The following is a 24,233-nucleotide window of genomic DNA, read 5'->3' as shown; positions in this document are numbered from 1 at the left end:
GCCTTCGATTTGGGGTGACATGGGAGCAGGTGGTGGATGGTTGTATGAGCAACTGGTGCTTATCACAAGTCCTGGTTATGCCACCACTGACGCCAGGCAGGCAATCTCTGAAGAGTACTGATAATGTCTGGGGTTACCTGTCTTGTAAAGACACTGCCCAGAAGAAGGTAATGGCAAACCAATTCTATAGAAATATTTGACAAGAACAATCATGGTCAGAGATTACTCACGCCATACAACACAGCACATAATGATGATGATGATGACCTAGTTATGATTACTGATGAGGAACTGAGTGTGTTAATGAGTATATTGTTCACCTTGTCTGTCTCCAGAAATACCGTACATGAATTTCCTGATGAACAGAACTTACACGGGGTGCAAAAACAAGGGCAAAGTTATTTCGAGGCAATGTCATGGATTAAAAAAGAAGAGTTCAAATGCAGACAAAAAGACATACAGCACAGAAACGGGCCCTTTGGCCCAAATGGTGCATGCTAACCAAGATTCCCATCTAAACTAGTCCCATCTGCCTGTCTCCATCCATGTATCTGTCTCAACCATTTCCTCTCATTCCATATATTGGCCGCCTTCTGTGTGGAAAAGTTGCCCTCAGTTCCTATTAAATTTCTCCCTTCTCACCTTAAACTTATTGCTCTTGATTCCCCAAACTTGGGAAAAGGACAGCATATTCGCCCTATCTATGCTTCTCAGAATGTGATACATCTCTGTAAGATCACCCCTCATCCGCCCACACATCATTGAAAGAAGTCCCAACCTTCTCAGCCTCTCTCTTTAACTCTCAACCTCGAGTCCTGGCAACACTCTCGTTCTGTGTTGTCCAAATTCTTGAAAAACGAAGGAATGCTTTCATGTTATGTTGCATGATTAGAAAAACTTGACTTTAAGGTACTTGAATCTAGAGATTATCAGTCTTTTATGGGATAAGACTGCATTTGTCTTCTTAATATTCCTGTTTCTTTCTTTTTTCTTTTTTACAATATTTTTATTCAGAAGAAAAAAAAACAAGATTTACAGAGTGCAACACATAGATACATCTCAACATAACTTGTGTACATTCATATATTGTAATAAAATTGATCAAAATGTTATAGCATAACACATAATGGTATACCACTCTGTAATCAAAAACTTAAAGTTAAGTCATACATCATAAAAGAAATATTCCTGTTGAATTAGTTTAATATGGTTTTATTGAGGAAAATTGGGACATTCCTATTTTGCCTTTCTGGAATTCTACCGTTATGGTGCCTTATATTTAACATGACTTCAGATAGATTTTATTTTTGTACCATTGCATTATTTTGAACTACAAGTCAGTGTAAAGTCACAAAATGTCCAGTAAAACCAATTGGTGATAATCAAGAGAATCTATAGGTGCTGCAAATCCAAGCAACACACACAAAAGTACAGTCAGTGTTTCGGGCAAGACTGTACTGCCGTGAGGTCTCAGCCCAAAACGTCGACTGTACTCTTTTCCATAGGTGCTGCCTGGCCTGCTGAGTTCCTCCAGCATTCTGTGTGTGTCAGTTGGTGATAAAATGGTATTGACTAAAAAGAAGCTCCTCGTTGTGAAGTTGTAACAGGATTCCACCTGAGTCTCAACTTTTTGCTTAGACTGAAAAGACTCCTTCTGCTCTTTGTGCACAGCCACACAGTAACCAAAATGCTCCTAAGCACATAGCTGTTGTTGCCACGCAGCTGGAATTTTCTTCTATATAACATTTTATTAAAATGCCGTGCAGTTTTCAGGGTGTGTAGAGATTTCCTGCTCAGAGCAATGGTTTTTCCATGCAGCTGTGTAAAAAAAAATGAGAGGGAACGTTGCCTGCAAGCATCAGTAAGTATAGTAGAAGCCTGACCATTGAATCTCCAAATTTATCCTAGAATTAGGCAGCATAACAGTCAGCATGGTTCAATTCTCACAGCTGCCTGTAAGATTACATGTTCTCCCCATGATCACATGGGTTTCCTCTGGGTACTCTGGTTACAGCCACACTCCGAAGATGCATGGGTTGCAGTTAGTAAGTTGCGGGCATGGCTTGCTGGCTCCAGAAGCATGGCGACTTTGCCCATCCTCAGACTGTGTTGGTCTTTGGTGCAAGCGACACATTTTACTGCATGCTTTGATATTTGCTCATGTGACAAATAAAGCTCATCTTTAAGGTCCATTTCTATGGAAACATGCACAGAAGCTTAGCACCATTTGATCTTAGCAACGGAGATGCAGCTGTGAATAGCTTTAACTCCAATTTGAAATGTGTGCCTCTGATATTGCAGGCCCTTGGATTTGGGCCACAATAGATCTCCATTGATAGGGCTCCAACTAACTGGTTAATTTACTTTGAATATTTGATTTTAATCAGCTGATTTGATGTGGTTTGGCATTGTTAGGATCATTATGGTACGACTGCAGTGAAGATTTTCTTTTGCGCAGAAATAGTAGCTGAGGGAAGTGATCGCAAATCCATCCGTGGTTTTTTCAATCTACTTATAATTAGTATATTACAAGTTGATAAAACGTAGGTAGAATACATTCTGCATTTGGTTTCTAATGTGAGAGATGGATAACTTTGCAGGAAGACTGCCTGTCCTTCAAAGCAATTTTGTTAAACCCGGGGAGATCTTAAAAAGTTCAGACTACCTTATTTCTTCAAGTTAAAGCACAAGAAGGAAACTTCTTTGTCTTAAACACCACAGCCAGCATCACTCATAATGTGTGCATCAAAGTTAACCTCAGAATTCTTAATTACCAAGAGAAAATGTTCTGTTCAACATGTTTTTCAACTGATTGTGCTGGAAATGATCAGGACCGGGTTTAATATCTCCAACGTGTTGTGAAACTTGTTGTTTTGTGGCAACAGTATTTAGAAGTATATTTTAAAAAATAAATAAGTAGTGCAAAAAGAGAGCACAAAGTAAGGTAGCGATCGTAGGTGTTGGGAACTCTGACGGCAGAGAAGCTGCTGTTCCTAAAATGTTGAATGTGTGTCTTCAGGCTCCCGCACGTCCTCTCTGATGGTAGTAGTATAAAAGCACAGTCTCAGTGACGGTGTGGGGGGGGGGGGGGTGTCCCCTCATGATGGATTTTACAAAGAATTGTAATCAATTTTTATCTACAGTATTAAGTTAATAATTTTGTTAGATCTCCGAAGAAATTAAACGCCAGCCCAGATAGTCTGGGTCTTCTCTCTCCGCAATGCTAAGGCTGCTGTGCTTCGTGTCTGTGAACTTTGCAGCAATTGCCCCGCTACTCTAATGAACCGAATACAGAGGCTTTGGGCCTACTCCAGGGATTCGTATCTAAGTACTCAATTTGGTTTGGAATACTGTTGTTGTTGCTCGCTTCTATTGTTTATGTGATTTGTGTTTTTTTAAATCTTTCTCCGTGGGTATGGGTTCCTTGAATTGTGGCTGTCTGTTAAGCAAACAAACCTCAAGATTGTATAATTTATACACTCACTGATAATAAATGCACTTGGAAACTTGAAACTTTGAAATCATAATTTCTGAACTCAGATTCTCCAAGATCTAACAGAAGAATTCAAGGGGTAAAAATTAACCCTGCAAGCAAAGCAAGCAGTTTTTGTGGGAGAGCAGCTGAGGACAATATAGACTTCCACTGTATGCAATGAGACTGAATATTGGTGTTGTATGTGAAGTCCTGAGGATTTGATAAAATTTGTTTTACACCATTTTCCAAAATTTCTAAGCCCTATCTATTTAACACAGAAACTTTACAATAACATATAGTAATAAATCTTTATTTGATAATAGTTTTTATTCCATGAATTCAGTCCACATGGAATCTGCTACATGAATTATACAGAGTAACACATGCGCCAAATGTTTCTCATCATCCTCTTATATGCTCACAGATCAAATTGCAAGTCTCTGACTTTTTTAAACTTCTAACAATCATCGCAAAATATCAAAGCCTTAAATTATGGCAGCAATTTCTGAACACATTACTTAAAAGGCTTAGCTTTAAAAGAATTATAAGTTAAACACTCTATTAATAAAACTTTGAAGAATTACAGAAGAAATAGATCAAATCTTAGTGCTTGGGCATTAAGTACAAAGATACTTCAAGAATGTAGAAAAATAACTTTTGGTATGTGACATTCTATCCACTGTGTTAATAAAGCTCATCTTTATTATTGGTAATACTTAAAGAATTTGTTAATTATGAAAGAAATATTTACGAGGTATTTACAAGGCAGCTGTATTAGTGGTGCATTGGGAATATTTCAATGTTTCAGATCAGTTTGTTTTTTAAATATATATAAAGCTTTGATTTGTCTGCCTCTAAATAATATACCGGTAATTGGCATTGAAAAATATGATGGTGGTCAGCTATATTTATATTCCTCTAAACTGAATTTTTAACGTCTCACTTCCAACACAGTAGGGCACGTACTGGTGTGCATTACTTGCGAGATGGATGGGGTTGGTGGTGGGAAGTGAATTTTTGGGAAGGAAATATGTAACTCGGTATTTTCTCGCATATTGTTGAAGTTGTGTGAGTCTTTTAGCCAATGACAAGCTCACTATGTAGATATTAATGACAGAATGGAAAATAATTTGGAGCAGATTGAAGAAACAGTAGCTCCAGTCACAAGCTCTGGGTGTGCAGGAATGTTGTCTCATTCCTGGGCCTGTTTGGAAAGTAAGAGGATTTTTCCAGGAAAACTTGATGTTTCCTCTCCTGAACAAAGGAAATACCATTGTGATCCACTTACGTGTCCTAGGAAAATCTGCCTCACATAATAAAGTCTGTAATGTGGGTTAAATAAAGTGGTTGAGATTTACTAACCAATTTGAAATGCCAACCTGCTTCTTGGGAACGCAGAGAATGCCTGTTCCTGTCATAACTCGGTCAAACCTGAAGGCTAGCTTCCTGACCTGACTGGAATTTCTCCCCATTGAAAACCCCACTGGCATCCAACATCATGTCAAAATGTCTCCCTCCAACTGGTGACATACGCAGAATATTGAGAACTGATTAAATACTGCAGTTCAAGAGGCAATACTTAATTTGCAACAGAACACTAGTTCTCTAAAAATTTCTAGCTTTTCTGAAAATAATGCTACTGCACGACTATAAAGGCAGGAATGATGGGGGCTCCCATCAGATCAGTAAATGTCTGTGAAAAGGTTGGACTTTTATTCAAGGGGGTGTGATGGAACAGAACTGTGAACCCTTTGGTCCTTTCTGTACAGGAGCTGCTCTCTAGTCTTCCATGTCTTTCCAGAATTATTTATTTTTATTTCAGATCTCTAACTTTTGCACTCTACCTTTGAACTTATTCATACAGCAAACACCTAACACTTGCCATTGCCTTAAATACCACTTTGCTTCTGATAGCTTAAAAACAGACAGTCTGATATGGAAATACTGCTCTTTTTCTTATGATGGTCACGTTAAAAAAAAATCCTATTTACCTTAGCAGGAGCTCCCAACCTTTTATAAGCCACGAAGCCTTACCATTATCCAAGGAGTCCATGAACCCTAGGTTGGGAACCCCTGCCAGAGAGCCTTGACAATTCCAACAATTAACTTTGGCTGTAATGCCATTAACACTGCACTAACTTGTGGCGCACTGCACAGTGTGTAAAATAGTTGCTGGTTCACAAAGTGTGGTTGGGCATGGGGCTAGCAAACCCATCCCGTAAAAACCTAGAGCTACAGAAGTGCAAGCAGAACCTTCCTACACCTCATTCCTGGGAGAGAGAAGGCTACACCTGGGGACAACTTGAGGGACTGGCCAAGGGCAGATGACACTGGCGAGCTGCTATCAGTGTCCTATGTCCCAGTAGGGGTGGGTTTAAGTAAGTCATTCAAAAATTAGCCTATTATGCCATGTGATTCACTGAAATATTATGAATCATTTGGTAATGGGGTGAAGGAGATAAAAGTACTTGGAACAACAGCTCAAAATAAAAAATAAACTCTTCAACTGATCTAACATCCACAGCTTTTTGGAGAAAGAGTTCCAAACGTTTATCACTGGCTGTGATGGAATGCTTCCAAAATTCTCTCTTGAAGGACCAGATTTCAGATTCAGGATTACTCCCTGTTGCTTTGGATTCTCACATCAGAGGAAATGGTCCCTCATGCGGCTGTATTCTCCAGAGGTGGAAGGTGGAGAATATTCCTCAGCGAGGATGTGAAGAAATTTAGATTGTTGGTGACTCTCCCTACATGGGGCACTGAAGAGTCAAGGTACAAAATGGCTGTGAGAACTCAGTAAAGCTTCAGATTGCTGCACCCAATCAGAAAGCCAAAGAATATGAATACCTTTCCAACTGCAGATTTTATTTTAATCAACTAGATATTATTCAAAAATCTAGAGATGAAAATACCATATCAGCAGACAACTGGGTGAAGTCACTTGTTAAATAGTGGATTTATACACAAGGTTAAATCTCAGACGGATAAAATTCTTTTCACTCGGACTGCAAACATTGTAGTTTGTTTAATTGTATTGCAGTTCCAGATCATAGCTGTCCTAATAAACACTAATTAGAGAGGAAAGGAAGCAAAAATGTTTCGTTGGTTCACTGTGATTTTACTTTGACAATAAATTTACTTTGACTTGAGAATTGTCAAATTGAGGTCCTAAGCTTTGGTATTCACTTGCTAAATTTATCTCCCTCTTGAAAGTCACTCCTTAAAGCAAGCTTTAGTTCACTTCTCCTATTATCTCCTTATTTGGTCAAATTTTGAATCATAATGTTTCTGTGAAGCACCTCGGGATATCTGACTATGTTAAGAAAGCCAAGGGATAATTCTGCAAATGTTACTCTGCATCTGGCTGTGAAACATTACCAGATGTAAAAGGGGTAGCAGTTACATGCCCAAAACAAAAAACTTGATGAACAAAAGCACTTAAAAACTTAAAGATTATCATAAATCAAAACATAATTATGGCCTAAATGATAATCAATATCATGGCTCATATTGGGTTAACTTTAAAATCAGAAGATATTGTGACAACTATAATTGAAGTATGAAAGTTATTACATTGCAAAAGGAATAAATATTAAGACTCTCAGCGTAGATTATTATTATTTTCAGCTTGCAACACATTTCCATCATGCAAAGTCTAAAACTGCAGTATTGTTAAGTTACTGTGACAAGATTATTAAATTTGTTCGAGAATGGTCCAGAATCTGAAAAGAAAAACAGCATTTCCTAAAATGAAATGAGGGGAAAGTATCATTTTTGGACATGAATGCAAATGCTTTATTCTACGTCTTCAAAGGGGTAAAAATACTTACAAAACTGAGGAGTCAATCCTCACTTTTAAAAACACACTCAGACTTGTACCAAATATTTTCAATGCTGCAGCTTTCTGTAACAAACAAAAGTGCATTTCTATTTTTAGCCAGAGAAATGCAGTCACTGCACAGTTGATGCCAAATGTGAAATATAAGTATATGCCATTATTACGTACAGGTATCACCAAACAGTAAGCAAACAGATCTGCTATACTGGACAGAGAAATTTGGGTTACATTTTTTTTCAGATTATAGACAACACTTTTTCTCGTGTTTACTTTCCAATGAAAGGAGAGTTGGATGAAATAAAGTTACGGATCTTCTGCATCCAGAAACTCTTTCTTGGGTTGCGTCACACCACGGTACCATGCACAGGAATCGTCTCTCCTCTTAATGCAAGCGTAGTGCTGGGCCTGACGTCCTTGAATTCTTTTCTCAGTCACCCAGTCTGTCCACAGGCACTCGCTTCGAGAGGTGATGTAGCAGGGGGCAGACGGACACCTGACAATCTAATGGAGAAGGATGAACAGTTTATTAAATGACAAGCGGTCTGCGAACTATTGCCCCGTTTACCCATTTCATTTTGATGCACATTGATATAAACTGATGTGAAGAAATCAGCAACAGAGCTTGTGATGAAGAACTGAGTTTGAGGAACTGCTACAGAAGAGGAGTTGACCATACACTCAGTGGCCACTGTGTTAGGTACACTTGTTCGGTAATGGAAATATCTAATCAGCCAATCCTGTGGCAGCTACCCAGTGCATTAAAGCATGCATTGTCAAGAAGTTCAGATGTTGTTCAGATCAAGCATCAGAATGGGGAAGAAATGTGATCTAAGTAACTTTGATTGTGGAATGATTGTTGGTGCCAGACAGGGTGGTTTGAGTATATCAGAAATTGCCAGTATCCTGGGATTTTCATGCACAAGTCTTTTTTTTTTTTCTTTTTTTTTTATTAGTTTTTCAAAACATTTTACAAATTAAAAACCCCAAATCCCAATGAGGAACATTAATACAGTGCAAAATTAAGCATACAATAACAATATGCTACAAAGGAAGAGAATTTAACAAAAAAGCACCTAAATTAAAGACAAGTAAGCTTAGTATCCTCCCCAAGTCCCACAACACAAGAAAAAAACAACAACAACTCCAGACCGACCACAACACAATATAGAGAGTATAAGTCAGGACAGTCAAACTCCCAGACTGTGAATACACTTAGCAACAGAGGATAATAATGCCTACTACCAGAAAAAAAAGGGAGCTGAAAGCAAGGGACCGAAAAGAAGAAAAAAAAAACCCTAGTCAAGAGGAAGGTTATGAAAGTACTCGATACACAACAGTCTATAGAGTTTACAGAGAATGGTGTAAGAAACAAAACAAAAAAACATCCAGAGAACTGCAGTTCTGTGGGTAAAAATGCATTGTTAATGATAGAGGTCAGAGGAGAATGGCCAGACTGGATCAAGTTGACAGGAAGGCAACAGTAACTTAAATAACCATGCGTTAGAACAGTGGTGTGCAGAAGAACATCACTGAATACACAACATGTCAAACCTTGAAGTGGTTGGGCTACAGCAGCCAAAGACCACGCTGGGTTCCACTCCTGTACCTATTAAAGTGGTCACTGAGTGTAGGTCAGCCATGATCATATTCAATCGTGGAACAGGCTGGAAAAGTCCGGTGACCACCTACTACTCCCTTTTTTGCATTCGCGCTTGTCAAGAATCTATCGAACTCTGCTTTTTTCCCCATTTCCACTACCCTTTGATGAACAGAGTTTCAAAGCCTCACAACTCGCAGTAAATAGTTTTCATCTCATCTTAGTTTTAAAATGGCAACTCTTTAGCTCTAAATAATGAACCCCAATTCTAGCCTCTTCCTTAAAACGCGAACCTTCACATCTAACCTGTCAAGACCCCCCCAGAATTAAGAGAATCAGTGGACGTAGTAAATAGAAATTGAGAGGAATTAGTGTTGATGGTCTGTGTGACCCTCTACTGGTTTCCTCACAGTACCTAAAATACTCAATTCAGCCTTTCAGAGCATTTACACAGAATAATATTGTTTTATATTCTTGAGTTCTTGGAGCAAAGGACAGGATTAGAGTGTATGTCTCATTGGGATTTCCCTATCACTCAAATAGATCACTTACCCTGACCTTAACTGCACCTTCTGCATGAGCCTTACAACACCTAAATCCCTTGGTGTCTATAGATCTTTCCAGAAGATCTATTCATCTTAGCCTTGAGCATCTCTAGTGATGAGTCATCTCCAAACCTCTGTGGCACAGAAGTACAACTCTACGAAGTCCAGGTCTCCTTCACATCCCAGCACCTGATCATTAGGTAAAATTACACAGTGTGGAAAGAGATCCTTTGGCCCAACTGGTCCACACCAACCACGGTTTCCATCCAAGCTGGCGCAGTTAGCCCATAAACTTGTGAACTTTTCCTGTCCATCCATTTTTCAAAATCATTATTCTGCCTGCTTCAAACACTTCCCCTGGTACCCCAGTCCACATACCACCCTTGATGTACAAAAAATTGCCCTCAAGTTCCAGTTCAATCTATCCCCTCTCATCTTAAACCTATGGCGCAAAATTCTTGATTTCCCCCTGTGGGAATACTGAGTGAATTCACCTGTCTACACCCTTAATGATTTTATACTCCTCTACAAGATCACCTTGCAGTTTCCTATGCTCCAAGGAAAAGAGGTCCCAGCCTGTCCAACCTTTCCCCTATTACTGTTCCTTGAGTTTTGGAGTGAAAGGGAGCCTTGCCACAATACATTGACACAGTAGACTGAAGGACCTGGGTTAGATCCTGCCTTTGAGTGTTTGTGCTGGATGTTCGATTTGTCTTTGCACATTCTCTCTGATCATGTGAGTTTCTTCTGACATCCCAAAGATGGTCGGCTAAACTAATGGCAAAAAAAACAATCAAGGAAGCTGGTGGGCATCATTAAGAGGGAGTAAATCACAGGGTGAGCAACTAAGGGAGAATGGAAAGGGATGATTTTACTAGGAGCTGACATGGACTTCCGAGGTTCCTTATGTGTTGTTATAAGTATATCACACATCCCCTCAGAATCTCTAGTGTTTGAAAGGAAGTAGCCCCCCCTCCCAACTCCAGTATTAGTGGAACCTTAATCTCCTCAAAGCAAAACATCCAAACAATGATTCTGCATTGTTATTGTTTATCTTATTCTAGCTTGATGCATAGTGCAATGATTTGATCTGTATGAACAATATGCAAGACAAGCTTTTCACTATACTTTGGTACATGTGGCAATAAGCCACTATCAATATAGAGACTAGAACAGTATTATCGATATCAGGCATGGCCTCACAAAAAGCTCTCCATTTATAGCATTTCTTCTTCTCTCTTCTTTTCTTAAACCACTAGTTGTCCTAAATCTCAAGATAAGATCTATAAGACCATAAGACATAGGAGCAGAATTTGGCCATTTGGCCTACTGTGTCTGCTCTACCATTCTATCATGGCTGATTTATTATCCCTGTCAACTCTATTCTGCTACCTTCTCCCTGTTAACTTTGACACCCTTACTAATCAACCTCTGCTTTAAATATACCCAATGACTTGGCCTATCTGTGGCAATGAATTTCACATTCACTACCCTCTGGCGAAAGAAATTTCTTCTCATCTCTGTTCTAAATGACCATTCCTCTATTCTGACGCTGTGCCATCTGATCCTAGAATCCCTCACTATTAGAAACATCCTCTCCAAGTCCACTCTGTCTAGGCCTTTTACTAAATGGTTGCAAGACCCACATACAAGGTTTGTGCTTTTTGTACAAGTCTACTCAAACGTTCACAAATGTCCCATTGTTTTTTACTGCACCCAATAACCGGCTGGGTTTCAGTACAAAGTTCTGAAAATGCAAGAACTGGCATAACATTTATTGACCAGAATGGTTTAATTTTTTCACCAGAGAAACAAACAATCTGTCAGAGGAAATTAGCGAGTCAAGCAGCATCCGTGGGGGAATAAGGAAGTGCCGATGTTCCAGGTTAAGCATTTTCCCCTCCCCACAGATGATACTGAACTCCTCCAGCTGATTGTTTGTTGTTCCAGATTCTGGTCTCTCGTGTGTCTCCCTTTCCACTGGCGCTGCCTGACTTGTTGAGTATTTTCCGCATTTTCTGTTATTTCTGTATCAGGCCTCTATATTTGACACGAGTTTGGCACTTCCCACCAAGCAAACTACCTTTTTCCTAAAGCTCCCTTCTGAAAAGTGCTATAGGGCTATTAAAGCAAAAACTTCACACCATATAAAAATGTCTTCCCCCAGGCAATTAATCTGATCAACCATTCTAGGTCACCACCCCACCCCCCTCTATCTCTTACCCCCATCACTGAATCACGTTTTAAAATGCTGTTTACATTGTAAATACATTATGGTGTTTATGTACAGTTTGTTCCTTATCTGTACATTGACCTCCAAGTTAAATCTTTATATAATTCTTTCCACAGTCAAGTGAAGAATTCTGGTTAACTGAATGTCCACTGAATGGGGCTACTTGAAAATAGATACATTCACATGAATGGATTTTGGAGAGAAAAAGGGAAGCAGGAACCAGTTTAACAAAGAAACTGACCAGACATGAATATTACAAGTTAATTGCCTTCCATTCAGTGGCCACTTTATTAGGTACACCTGCTCATTAATGCAAGTATCTAATCAGCCAATCATGTGGCAAAAACTCGCTGCATAAAAGCATGCAGACATGGTCAAGAAGTTCAGTTGTTCAGACCAAAGCAACAGAATAGGGAAGAAATGTGATCTAATAATTTTGACCATGAAATAATTGTTGGAGCCAGGCAAGGTGGTGAGAGTATCTCAGACACTGCTGATCCCCTGGAATTTTCATGCACATCAGTCCCTAGAGTTCATAAGGTGGGTGGAAACGCCTTCTTAACGAGAGAGGATAGAGGGGAATGGCATGTTTGCTTCAAGCTGACAGGAAGGTGACAGTAACTTAAATAGCCACGGGTTAGAACAGTGATGTGGTGAAGAGCATCTCTGAAAGAACAACCTGTTGAACCTTGAAGTGGATGGACTGCAGCAGCAGAAGACCACGAACATACACTCAGAGACCACTTTATTAGGTGCAGGAGGTACTACTGGCCACTGAGTGTCGATGCATTCAATGGCAATTGGAGACGAGAGGGGAAGCAGGAACCAGTCTGACTAAGGAAGCACCAATTGACCAGGCATGTGCATTACAATTTCATTGTCACCTACATAGTATTTTTTAATTCCATGCCACTTGCTCCTTACCTTACAATCACACTCTGATTGGTATTTCTGGTTCAAGCTCTTCTTCTGTGTAGCAGTTAGCACTTCCCATTGAGAAATAAAATCACAGAGCGTAATTAGCATCTTTCCATCCTTGTCCAGTTTGCCTGTGGGTATATTAAAATGAACCCAGGTTATTTTTATTGACAATTACTGAATAAAGTTTTGCACACTGACTACAATGCCTAAATCAAAGTGAACTTGAGGTTGTTGTGTCAAACTGACATACAACAAATATATCTTTTATATACACTTGCAAGTCCTTGACAAGTAGTAGATTGTAAATAATGAAGGGCGTGGTCCAATTTACCATTTCCTTTATCCTCAATTTACTAATTTTTTGTGGGATTTGGTCAAGTCATAGATACAAGAGATTCTGCAGATGGTGGAAATCTTGAACAGCACACACACAATGCTGGAGGAAATCAGCAGGTCAGGCAGCATCTATGGAGAGAAATAAACAATAAAAGCTTCCGTCTGAGATCTGATGATGAGTCTCGGCCCAAAACATCGACAGTTTACCCCTCCATAGATACTGTATGACTTGCTGAGTTCCTCCAGCATTTCCTTTCCCAAGCTGGCCTCAGAAAAGGTGAAGGTGGGCCACCTTCTGGTGAAAAGGCTCACATAGAGTGGCTTTCATTCCTGTGTAACCAGGTGACCGTCCAATCTCATTCATTATTGTTAAAAGTGTATAAGGCATCCATCTGGGTAATCCTAGAATAGTTGTCTGTGCCTTTAAGGGGAGATGGTGATGTCATTATGCACGTGCGATATAGTGGGGAGACCATTTTGTTTTCTGCAAAAGAAGCTGGTGGGGCTTTGGGATTAAGTTCCTCCCAGAGATACCGGGCATGCTGAGGAAAGGCGAGTATTAATTGACGATATCCATGTGAATTCGTTTATGCTTGCTGGCAAATTGAGAATATCTATAATTTGACATGTTTTACATGTGGATGCTTTAGATTTTCGCGAGTGAAGGCATCAGCACTGGATAGTGTGGCTTGCAAAGATCCTCACCGGCCAAGTAGGTCAACCTTCTTGTAACTTAACTACCAGGCAATATCGTGTAAAAGTTGTGCCAAAGTGTACCTTTTGTCTAACTTTGTTGCATCATGACTGATTGTGAATGTAACAGTGTAACGTGAATGTTTAGTCTCTGTTTGGAAGTTAAGCACGTGTGGGAGTAGACGTCTTACATGAGGTGTATTTGCTTACATTGTTGCTGCTGTGTATAAGGTACAGGGTTGGGGCGATTCTAATGTTTGTATTGTGTTCCTTCAGAATTGCCACTACCGTATTAGCTTTGTATTACTGTAGTTGTGTGTGGTTTCCTTTATGCATTTTTACACTGCATACGCAATTTGTCGATACACAAGGGTGTGGATCGAAGGTTAAACTGAGATTGTGACGGCAGGAACTGGTTGTAAATTTGTTTGTTTTGTTTTAAGACCCTCTTCTGGCATTAAAACATTTAAAACAAATAAAGGAATTAAAACCCGAATAAGTACTTGTTGTCCTGAGTGTGTACTTTTCCCCAGGCTACAAAACCTGTTCAATGTCCTGGTGCTGTGGATGATACATTCCTATACCCATCATCTACATCAGGCTCCCTGTTGATTAATTCCAGTTTTATACTAGATACCTCAAACCCAAACTCTGCAGTTACCTGTAATTCATTCACAAACTTTCCAAGTGTGCAAGTATGGACGTTAATTTACTGACTTGCACTCAACTCAACAGAGCTGGGAATAATCTAATCATTTTACTTCAGTCTTTCCAGCTGCACAAAAGGAGGACTTTCATTTCAACAATCTGGGAGTAGTGAAGGAATCAGCCACACAACGTGCGCAAAAGAGTTTTGAAAATAAAAAAATAAATCACCTTTAATATATCAAATTTTTAAAAGTTTAAAAAAAAAACCTCTAGTTTAAAAACTAACAGTCAGAATCTTGAAACTACGGATTCAGTTTTAATCTCCCATTGTCTCCAAATGTTAATTGATAGAATGAAAAATGGAGGCCGCAGTTTTCAGTTTAAAACAAACTAGCTCTACAAATCCTGTAGAGCTAAAAAGCTGTGTAATCCTGAACAATCTTCACTCCTTTGGCGATGCCATCATTGATCGCCAAAGGAGTGAAGATTGTTCAGGATTACACAACTTTTAAGCTCTACAGAGTTTGTCAAGTATCGGCAGTGAGCTGCATTTTTCCCGTGAGATGTGACAATGGTCACCCGCTGAAATTCAGAACATCCTTCAGTGTCCTTCAGGGAACTGCAGTGTGTTGTTCAGTTCTGTGAGATGGTCAATAATTCTTCCGACCAAAATTCTTCGATTTGTGCCCTTTCCAGCTGCAGCTCATTTTACCGAGTTTCCATATAAGGGCCCTACACAAGCATTAACTGGAAAGGAAAAAAGTCCTTTGACAGATCAGCACCTCACTTACAGCCAAAATGGAAATGTTACTACTGGGACTGAGATCCAAAATCAAAATGGGACTTATGGGTATTGGCAATATTTGACAGAACAACCCAAGTAAATCCGTCCATAAAGCTGAGGATAATCCTCTCCATTGATTGGAGCTTTACATGATACAAATGAAGATGATTGATGGAGATCTGCCTTTACAGTTCCAGACAATGCTGGAGGAACTTCCTGGAGCCACATCCAACATAGTTTAACTGCTTCTGTGACCTCCTTGACATCATAAGCTGAGAAGTGTTCAGTGGTAAGTCTTACCATCTTTCCGTCTCCAAAGAAGCCTGGGCTGATGTATTCAAGGTTATACTTGTGCTAACTTCTGTCGGTAAATTACCATTTCCAACTGGTGCACAACCAAGTCTTCTACCATTTAAGGCTATGACAATAACTGAGCACCTCACCATTAACATTCTGGGTCAAGCCACCTTTGAAAAAAGCTTAATCTATCAAAGAATAGTGGACCTCCAGAGAGATTCAGAGGTTGGGTACCCTATGATGAATGTCTCACCATCCAGTTCATCAAGCCATTCCAACCATTTCAAGATATTTTCCAACACTCGTATGGGTGAGTGCTGTTGCAGTTTACGAAGCTAAATGCCACCTTGGACAATGGGTCTCCTTGCTCAACTGTCCATCAATCCACTCCATTCACCACCAGCACGCAGTCCAGAATCTTGTAGATGTAGTAAGGAGATGAATCTGTGACATCAGTGAGCTATGAGAAGGATACCCCTCAAATCTGTACAGCGCCCATGGCTTCTGTGAAGTCATGTATGGTGGTTAATGCTAATTCCTGCATTTATCTGGTGTTTCTGCATATCGAAGATCATATCCATTTTTCTTTAAGATGCAACTCAGGCAACAGCTCTTGGTCACTGAAGGAAGTAGATTGAGGACATATATAGTGATGCATCCTGGCATCCATCATGTAAGCTATTCCCTGCATTTATCTAGTGTTTCTGCATATTGAAGATAATATCCATTATTCTTCAAATGGACCTTCACGTGGATGGGCAGTAAAACAAGTAGACCACCCTGGGATTACCAATATCACGTTTAGCTTTTTTTCCATGAAGCTGGTCATGAATATGACATCTCTGTGGTTCCTTGGCACGTCATCCTCTTCCCAGACACGGGAGGGAAGGTTGTGGATTTGTATCTGAAGTTCTTCCCCACCATGTTTTAGAACATCAGGGATATTATCTTCTTGAGACCTCATCATTCCTCATTTGATATTTATTTTCAACATTCTGCTGCTTGGGGCAGGGCCAAGGCTGGACAGAGTAATATGCCATGGGATGTGATCAAGGTCACTGGCACCAAGACAGAGTTACAGTTCTGGAGTTTTTCATAATGCTGCTTCTGGCTGGTGTTGATCATCTGCCTGTCCTTGGTGATCTCACCTCAATTGTTGGCTCTTAATGGAGTGCTTGGTCTTGGGAGTGCTAAAGAATCCACTCAGGTTGAGGCAGTCAATGACTCGGCAGACATTTTGCTCTTTTTATACTCACCACCTATCTCTGGATCATGAGTTTTAAACCATAAAACACAGAAGTAAACTTAGGCCAATTGGCCCATGTCTGTTCCACTATTCCATCATGGCTGATTTATTATCACTCTCAACCCCATTCTCCTGCCTTCTCCCCATAACCTTTACTAATCAAGAACCCATCAACCTGTGCTTTAAATATATTCAATGACTTGGCCTCCACAGTCACCTTGGGCAATGAATTCCACAGATTCATCACCATTTCCAATTCCAATTTCCTATTGCACTACTGCCATTGGGTGTCTATAAAGCTGTTTCTTCCTCCCCCTTGATACATTGAGGGTCTCCAGTCAAGGAACACTTTGCTTTTGCATTTAGCTCTTAGACCTCCGCAGTTTGACGGAGATGCCAGAGTCTCTCCACAGATGTGACATGCTGGACTTTAAGGCAGTCCAGGCACCACAGACATATTGTGGTTCCTGTTGTCCATGGAGTATTGCTTGAGAAGAACAATAGTCTTAAAGTTCTTGAATACTTCAGCATGTACTTCTTTTTGTCAATATTTGATAGTTTCTTATGGTCTTGTTGCTGTTGTTTTGGGGTCTGGCTGATGACAATGAAAATGGATTAAGTTTAATCCAATAGCTGTCATGGTCCAGGCAGCCGTGTGGTATCTCACTTGGACAGAGACATATAGCATGGTTTATTCTTATAAATATTGCAAGAATAATCCAACAGCTGCCAATATCCATACTGGGGTTTAGAACTCTCCTTTATGTTTATCTGACAATATTCTATTACGTGATGGCATGAACGCTGTGATTTTAATGAATCTTGATGAAGACCGTTGTCAGACAGCCTTTGTCATCTAACAGTTTTTCTCTTGGGTGAGGATAAATGGGAAAATGACAAACCTGCGTTGTCTCTGCTTCAGAATCAAGGCCACTCCAAACTTGGTACTTCAATTGCAATGGTCAGGCAGTGCTTGCGTGACGTTCGCTGATGCAGGAGAGTGGACCTTACCATAAACACTCTCAAAACAAAGATCGTTCACCAAGGTCCGTGACGAGACTCTGACACACTTTTGACATTTCATCTTTCAATGAATGTTGGTATTCACCATCACCTTTTATTTGCAAAAAAATTTTGGCTATAAGCTAAAAAGAGATTATTTACAAGAATAAACCATGCAATGGTTTTTCTTTCTTTACATTTATAGTCAATGCTTTCGGTACTGTTCTATTACATTCCTACAGATCAGTAGCACTGCTGCCACTCATGTAGCTGTCTGGGCTAGTACAATGTACACTATTACAATAATTAAGGGGATTCCTCACTCAAACCAGCTTCTCCCACTCCAGTAGCAAAAGAACCCTGCATTCTGGTCCTTCCCCACATAGCCCTTGCAGTGGCTACACCAAGCCTCAGTGCGTCCATCAGCACATACGTTGCCTGGGACGTGCCAGTCGGCAGCATTCGTCCACAGACATCTTGATGTGCTGGCAAGCCAACAACTTGCAGGCAAACCAAAGGGAGTCTTTCACTGAGTTGATGATCTGGCGATCAAGCCAAGATTAAGACCTCGAGCCCACAGAAGTAACTTCTGCTGTCCTGTACACTTCAGTGATATGGAGCACCCATAACAGCCACCACATTTTATTAGAGAGATACCATGAACACACTCTCTGCAAAATCTCCACTGGTGGGAATCAATGTCACTGCCCTCTCAGAGAACATCTCCAACCTTAGGAATTGAATTATACTCTCCCAACCCCAATGAGGATGCTATTTGCATGCACCACATCAAACTCGCAAAACAGGAGATCTACACCATACCTAGTCACAGAAAAAATATATACAAAGTGAGCAAAAACGCCCAGCAAAAAATGGGATAAGTAAGACACAATCTTCCCAAATTACCTCCCACACACCCCATCAATCTCCAGGGAAACAAGTGAATTCCCATTCTAATCCGGATATGCATTGCCATTTGTTCATTTTCATGGGGGCAAAATTCTTGAGTTTTTCTTCCCAATAACAAAACGACATGTTCACCAAGATGGACGACGAAAGATCCAGAAGGTGGCTTTCCACCACCATCTTTGGTAGGAGTAGCGATGTGCATCGGTGCCAACTTTGCCAGTGAAGTCCACAGTGCAAAGTCTAACACTAAACACAAACTTCTAAAATGATCAGAAACTTGGCTTTAAGTTCTGCAGGAAACTTGATGCCAGGGATCTTATTTAAAACGAAAAGTTAAATTGGTTAATTCCTCCTCCCCCACTCATCTATCACCTGCCAGCTTGTACTCCTTCCCCTCCCATCCAACTTCCTATTCTGGCTTCTTCCCCCTTCCTCTCCAGAGCTGATGAAGGGTCTTGGCCCGATATATCAGCTCTTCATTCCTTTCCCTAGGTACTGTCTGACCTGCTGAATTCCTCTAGTGTTCAGTGTGTTACTCTGGATTTCCAGCATCTGTAGAATCTTTCGTCTTTGTAATTAAATTGGCTGCCTTAACTTGATGGGTGGCAGGGTGGAGATGCGTCTCTACCAAAGGAAGGGCAGGGCACTCCTTCCCTCCGTAAACCTGCAGGTCACCCTTGGGCAAGATGCAGCACCAGCTTAGCCCCTGATCAGGGTCACGTGAAGCCATGAGAGCAGGTGGTGGACGGTCATATGTGCGATGGTGCTTATCACAAGTCCTGGTTACGCAACCATGGATGCCAGATCATTGTGGTCTCCTGTCTTATAGAGACACTGTCCAGAAGAAGGCAATGGCAAACCACTTCTGTAGAAAAAATTTGCCAAGAACAATCATGGTCATGGATAAGACCATGATCACCCATGTCAATATGAGATGATGTTGATGATGATGATTGATGACTTGACTTGTAAAGCACATATAAAACAGGAAATATTTGATCACTCAGCAGGGTAGGTAACATCTGTGGAAACAGCGTTAACGTGTCTTCTGAACTGAACAAGCTGCTGTGAGAGGTGGTGACAGAGAAGTCAGCTTTGCAGGTGAAACAAACACGAGGAAATCTGCAGATGCTGGAAATTCAAGCAACACACATAAAGTGCTGGTGGAACGCAGCAGGCCAGGCAGCATCTACAGGAAAAAGTACAGTCTTCGTTTCGGGCCGAGACTAACTGAAAGAAGAGACAGTAAGAGATTTGAAAGTGGGAAGGGCAGATCCGAAATGACAGGAGAAGACAGGAGGGGGAGGGGTAAAGCTAAGAGATGGAAACATTGTTTTTGGTGCCATCTTGTCAGCAGGAATAGTCAGAGGGAAGGAAAAAGAATTTGCTGGCACTCGAGATGCACAACGCATCAGCAGCTGGAGATCGGAAACAAAACAAGATAGGGAGACTGAGTTAATGTTTAAAGGTTGAATTCTGTGTTGAGTCCCAAAGGCTGCAATATTCCCAAATGGAACATAAAATGCTGTTCCGTAAGCTAATGTCGGGCTTCAACGGAACTTTGTAAACAGTCAGAGCCGTAGCGCGACAGAGAATTAAAGTGGCAGGCAGCTTGAAGTTCGGAGTCACACTTCCCAAACAGAGGCACTCCACTCAATTGTTACTCAGTCTGTAATGCAAACAGAAAATACTAAACACACACCAAGTACTGGAGGAACTCAGCAGGTCAGGCAAGATCTATGGAAACAAATAGAGAGTTAACATTTCCGGCTGAGAGCCGTCAAGAGCAGACAGGAAGGGGGGGAAGAAGCCAGAATAAGAAGGTTGGGGAGGGGAAGGAGTACAAGCTGGAAGGTGATAGGTGAAGAGGTGAGGGGGAAGGGAGATGGGGAGGGGGAAGGTAAATGGGAAGTGGGTGTGAAGTGAGAAGCTGGGAAGTGATATGTGGAAAAGATAGAGGGCTGAAGAGGGAATCTGATAGGAGAGGAGAATGAACCTTGGGAGAAAGGGACCCAAAAGAAGTGATAATCAGGTGAGGGGAAGAGAAGATGTAAGGGGGAGTGAGAATGGGGAATATTAAAAGAGAGAAGGGGGCGGGGGAAAGAATACTCAGTAAGTCAGCTAACATCTGTGGAAAGAAGCAGTCAGCAATTCATTGAGACCCTTGGCTAGCTGACCTTCTTAGTGTTACCAGCATTTTCTGTTTTCATTTCAAATTTCCAGAAACTAATTTTCTGGAACTGGGAAACTGATTACCCAGTCTGCTTTCCCAGTGTAGAGGAAATTATACTGTAGGTACTGAATACAGTACACCAAATTGGACTTGCAAGTAAATTGCAGTTTCATTTGCAAAAACCATTTGGTTTCCCGGTTGGTGGAATGTGAAGAAACAATGCAGATTCTTTGAACTTAACTGTTTATTGTAAAGTTTAGGCACAGCCTCAGAATAGGACAATCCTTCAGAACACAAATGAGGAGGAATTTCTTGAGATAGAGGGCGATGAAGCTGTGGAGGCCAAGTCTCAAAAGTTTAAGGGGAGAATGGAGGAGATTGGGGTTGAGAGGGAAAATAAATCAGCCATGGTCAAATGGTGGAGCAGCCTCAATAGCCGATGGCCTAATTCTGCTCCTATGTCCTAACTATCTCCTTACCATCAATTACTCAGCAGGCAACATCATGGCTGCTCTTAACACAGCACCAAATCTACTGCCTGGAGATGACAAGAGTACAAGAAGGCAATTTATTATTGGCTTTTTCCCACCTTCCCAGGAGGCTTTTCACTGAGTCTTCACTCTAAGCTTGTCCAATTACATTAATGAAACCAAAAAACTAAACAGCAAAGTTGACCTCATATTCACTTTCTAGCAAATTCTTCCAGAGATCCCCGAAGAGACCATAACTAACTTTAAATCTTGACAGCAGTCTTGAAATTAAAAGCATGTACTTACCTGTAATTAGATATTCTTTCTTCCCACTTGTATCGAGCATGACTCCACACACTGCTGATGAAGGGGCAGTGTAAATATATTCAATATTGTATTCTGGTCCTTTGAACATCTGTAAACAATGGAATTTGCCTATTAAATTAGTGGAATACCAGAAAACAGGAGGGCAATTTGGTTAAGACATAGGCAATTGTGAAATCCACTGATTAAATATCCTTTATTAAAAAATGTCACCACTTTTCAACAGTTATATTCCCTCAACCATCAGGCTCCTGAACCGGCATGGATAACTTCACTCACCCCAATGCTGAACTGAGTCCACAATTTAGGGACTTGCTTTCAAGGACTCTACAACTCATGTTCTCAAAATCATTTATCACTTTCTTCTTTTTATTAATTTGTTTTTCTTTTTATATTGGCACAATTTTGAAGACTCAAAGTACATTTATTATAAAAAAAAACGTACAAATGACACAACCTTGAGATTTGTTTTCTTACGGGCAGTCGCAAAGCAAGAAACCCAAAAGAACCCAATTAAAAAAATAAAATAGCGACTAACCCCCAACGCGCAGAGAGAAAAAGAAAAAAACCCAAATCATGCGAACTATAGAAGCAAGCAACAACAGTATTCCGAACCAAATCTGTTGTCTTTTGCACATCGGTTGTTTGTCTGTCTTCACATGAGTGTAGTTTTTCCATTGATTCTATCACGTTTCTTTGTATCCACTGTGAAGGCCCGCAAGAAAACGAATTTCTGGTTTGTATATGTACTTCAATAATAAATTTACTTTAAACTTTGAACTTGGTAGACTGTGTTTTTGCCTAGATTAAAAGCACGCATATGTGTCATGTGTTTTAAACTTAATCTTTTAAGTATGGATGCTCATGCATTTACTGAAGACCAACTCATGCAATTTGTACATCATATTAGTCCTGCTTAGGTACTGAATTCCAGGCATGATATTCATTTGGGAATCATAAAATTGAGCAGTTAATTCAGCCGTATAGAAAGCCATCAGTGAAGCTTACATGAAAGACAAAACCAAACAACTAGAAAAAGTACAGAATTTTTGCTATTCTATAACAATGAGTTTTTTTTTTCATTTAAATGTATTAGTGGAATTCTGGGGGCAATGTACAATACCTTAAAACGTCTTTTCAAATGCAAGTGAATCTTGCATAAACCCTTAACCACCAGTGTCACAGTTGATTTCTTTACCCGTTCTCATTCTGAATCCAGCATCATCTAAGAAACTTTTTATGTTTTAGGCAGCTAGATAATCATCTTCGGGTAATGGTACTTATGAATTATGTATCTGCAGCTCCAGCTGTGGTTTGACATTTTCAGAAGCAGTGATGTACAATAGATCTTAGAAATCCTGCAGTGATAGAATTATGGAGCTGGGCAATTGCCTGAGGCTAATTTCCATTACTGTTCAATATCACGGTTATCCTTCGGTTAAGTAATTTACCCTTTTATATGTAAGTTGCAGCTGTGACAAATCAACATTCATTAACTTTGTTCTGCTTTCTACCATAACAATTCTATGCTTTCATACAACTCTATGTGAAGAGATGAGTAACAGGTATTTAAATGATTCATTTCCAAGGAGGTAATACATCTACATCCCAGCCTCATCACACTGAACATTCGATAAACCACCAATTATGACTGTCATTTTTCCACAACAATTCCAGAGGAGTCAACCGAATCGCAATTACTCCCTCCAGTTCTCTAGGCATCTGCAGATCATCGATACAGTGGGTATTTTTGTTATAAAGCATTATGGAATGTAGAAACTACTTCATTAATTCAATACTGCATCAGCAGGAATTGTTCCTTTGCAGACTTGATAAAGATGCCAAGTATGCAGTTCAAATATGTTGCTGGCAGTCTCAATTTTCTCAAGGAAGAATCAGTCGCTTTCTGGATTACTGCTCGTAGTAATCCTTTACTACTAAGACAATGCACAGGATTATAACTGAAGTCACCTTACATCTCAGCCCAGTAAAACCGTTTTTGGATGGCTCAGCAACAGGTATTCTATTGGGGGGCCATGGTAGCCTGGTGGTTAGCACGAAGCTATTACCGCTGGGGGCGTCGGAGTTTGGATTTCTAATAAAGTTTGTACGTTCTTCCCATGTGTGCATGTGTTTCCTCCTTGTGCTCCAGTTTCTGCCCACAGCACAAAGACATATGGTCAGTTGGCTAACTGGTCATTGTAACTGGCCCTGTGATTAGGCTAGTGTTAAATAGGTGAATTCTAGATGGTGTGCCTTGTTGGGTGGGAAGGGTTTACCCCATTCTGTTACCCCTAAATAAATAATACCAGAATTTGTATGAGTACCAAGAACATGGAAATCACATCATCTTTTTCATCATTTTAGTAACTGATCTAAATTGGGGAAAAATTACTTCGTAGATTTTCTCAGAAGAGGGGGATGGGTTCAAGGGGGACGCAAGGGGAAAGTTTTTTTTTACTCAGAGAGTGATGAAAGCACCACCTGGTGTGGTGGTAGAGGCAAATATATTAGAGGCTTTTAAGAGACTTTGGGTAGGAATATGGATATAAGGAAGATGGAGGGATAGGGACATGGTGTAGGTAAAGGGACTAGTGTTTGGGTGTTCTATATTTGTTGTTGTGCTGAACCAGCTGAAAACTGTGGGATGAGTGGCCTGCTCCTGTGCTGTACTGTTCTATATTCTATGTTCCTGAATGTAAGTCTATGTTCAGTCCAATAATAGGTCAAGGATTCAGTATG

The 24,233-nt window shown here is 40.3% G+C and overlaps 1 protein-coding gene across 1 annotated transcript in view; it reads right to left on the bottom strand.

Moving 5' to 3' along the window:
• Positions 1-3,769: 3,769 nt before the first annotated feature.
• The window catches only part of timp2a (TIMP metallopeptidase inhibitor 2a), an 89,318-nt gene continuing 68,854 nt past the window's right edge, over positions 3,770-24,233 (bottom strand). The window contains exons 3-5 of the mRNA XM_073026244.1: positions 21,474-21,582; positions 12,613-12,737; positions 3,770-7,814 (exon numbers count right to left, since the gene is read on the bottom strand). Of these exons, the coding sequence (XP_072882345.1) occupies positions 7,617-7,814; positions 12,613-12,737; positions 21,474-21,582 (432 nt within the window). The 3' untranslated portion in view covers positions 3,770-7,616. The remainder of the gene's footprint in view (positions 7,815-12,612; positions 12,738-21,473; positions 21,583-24,233) is intronic.

Source organism: Hemitrygon akajei, chromosome 22, assembly GCF_048418815.1.
Source record: "Hemitrygon akajei chromosome 22, sHemAka1.3, whole genome shotgun sequence".
Taxonomy (NCBI): domain Eukaryota; kingdom Metazoa; phylum Chordata; class Chondrichthyes; order Myliobatiformes; family Dasyatidae; genus Hemitrygon; species Hemitrygon akajei.
This window is presented reverse-complemented; position numbering and strand designations above follow the sequence as displayed.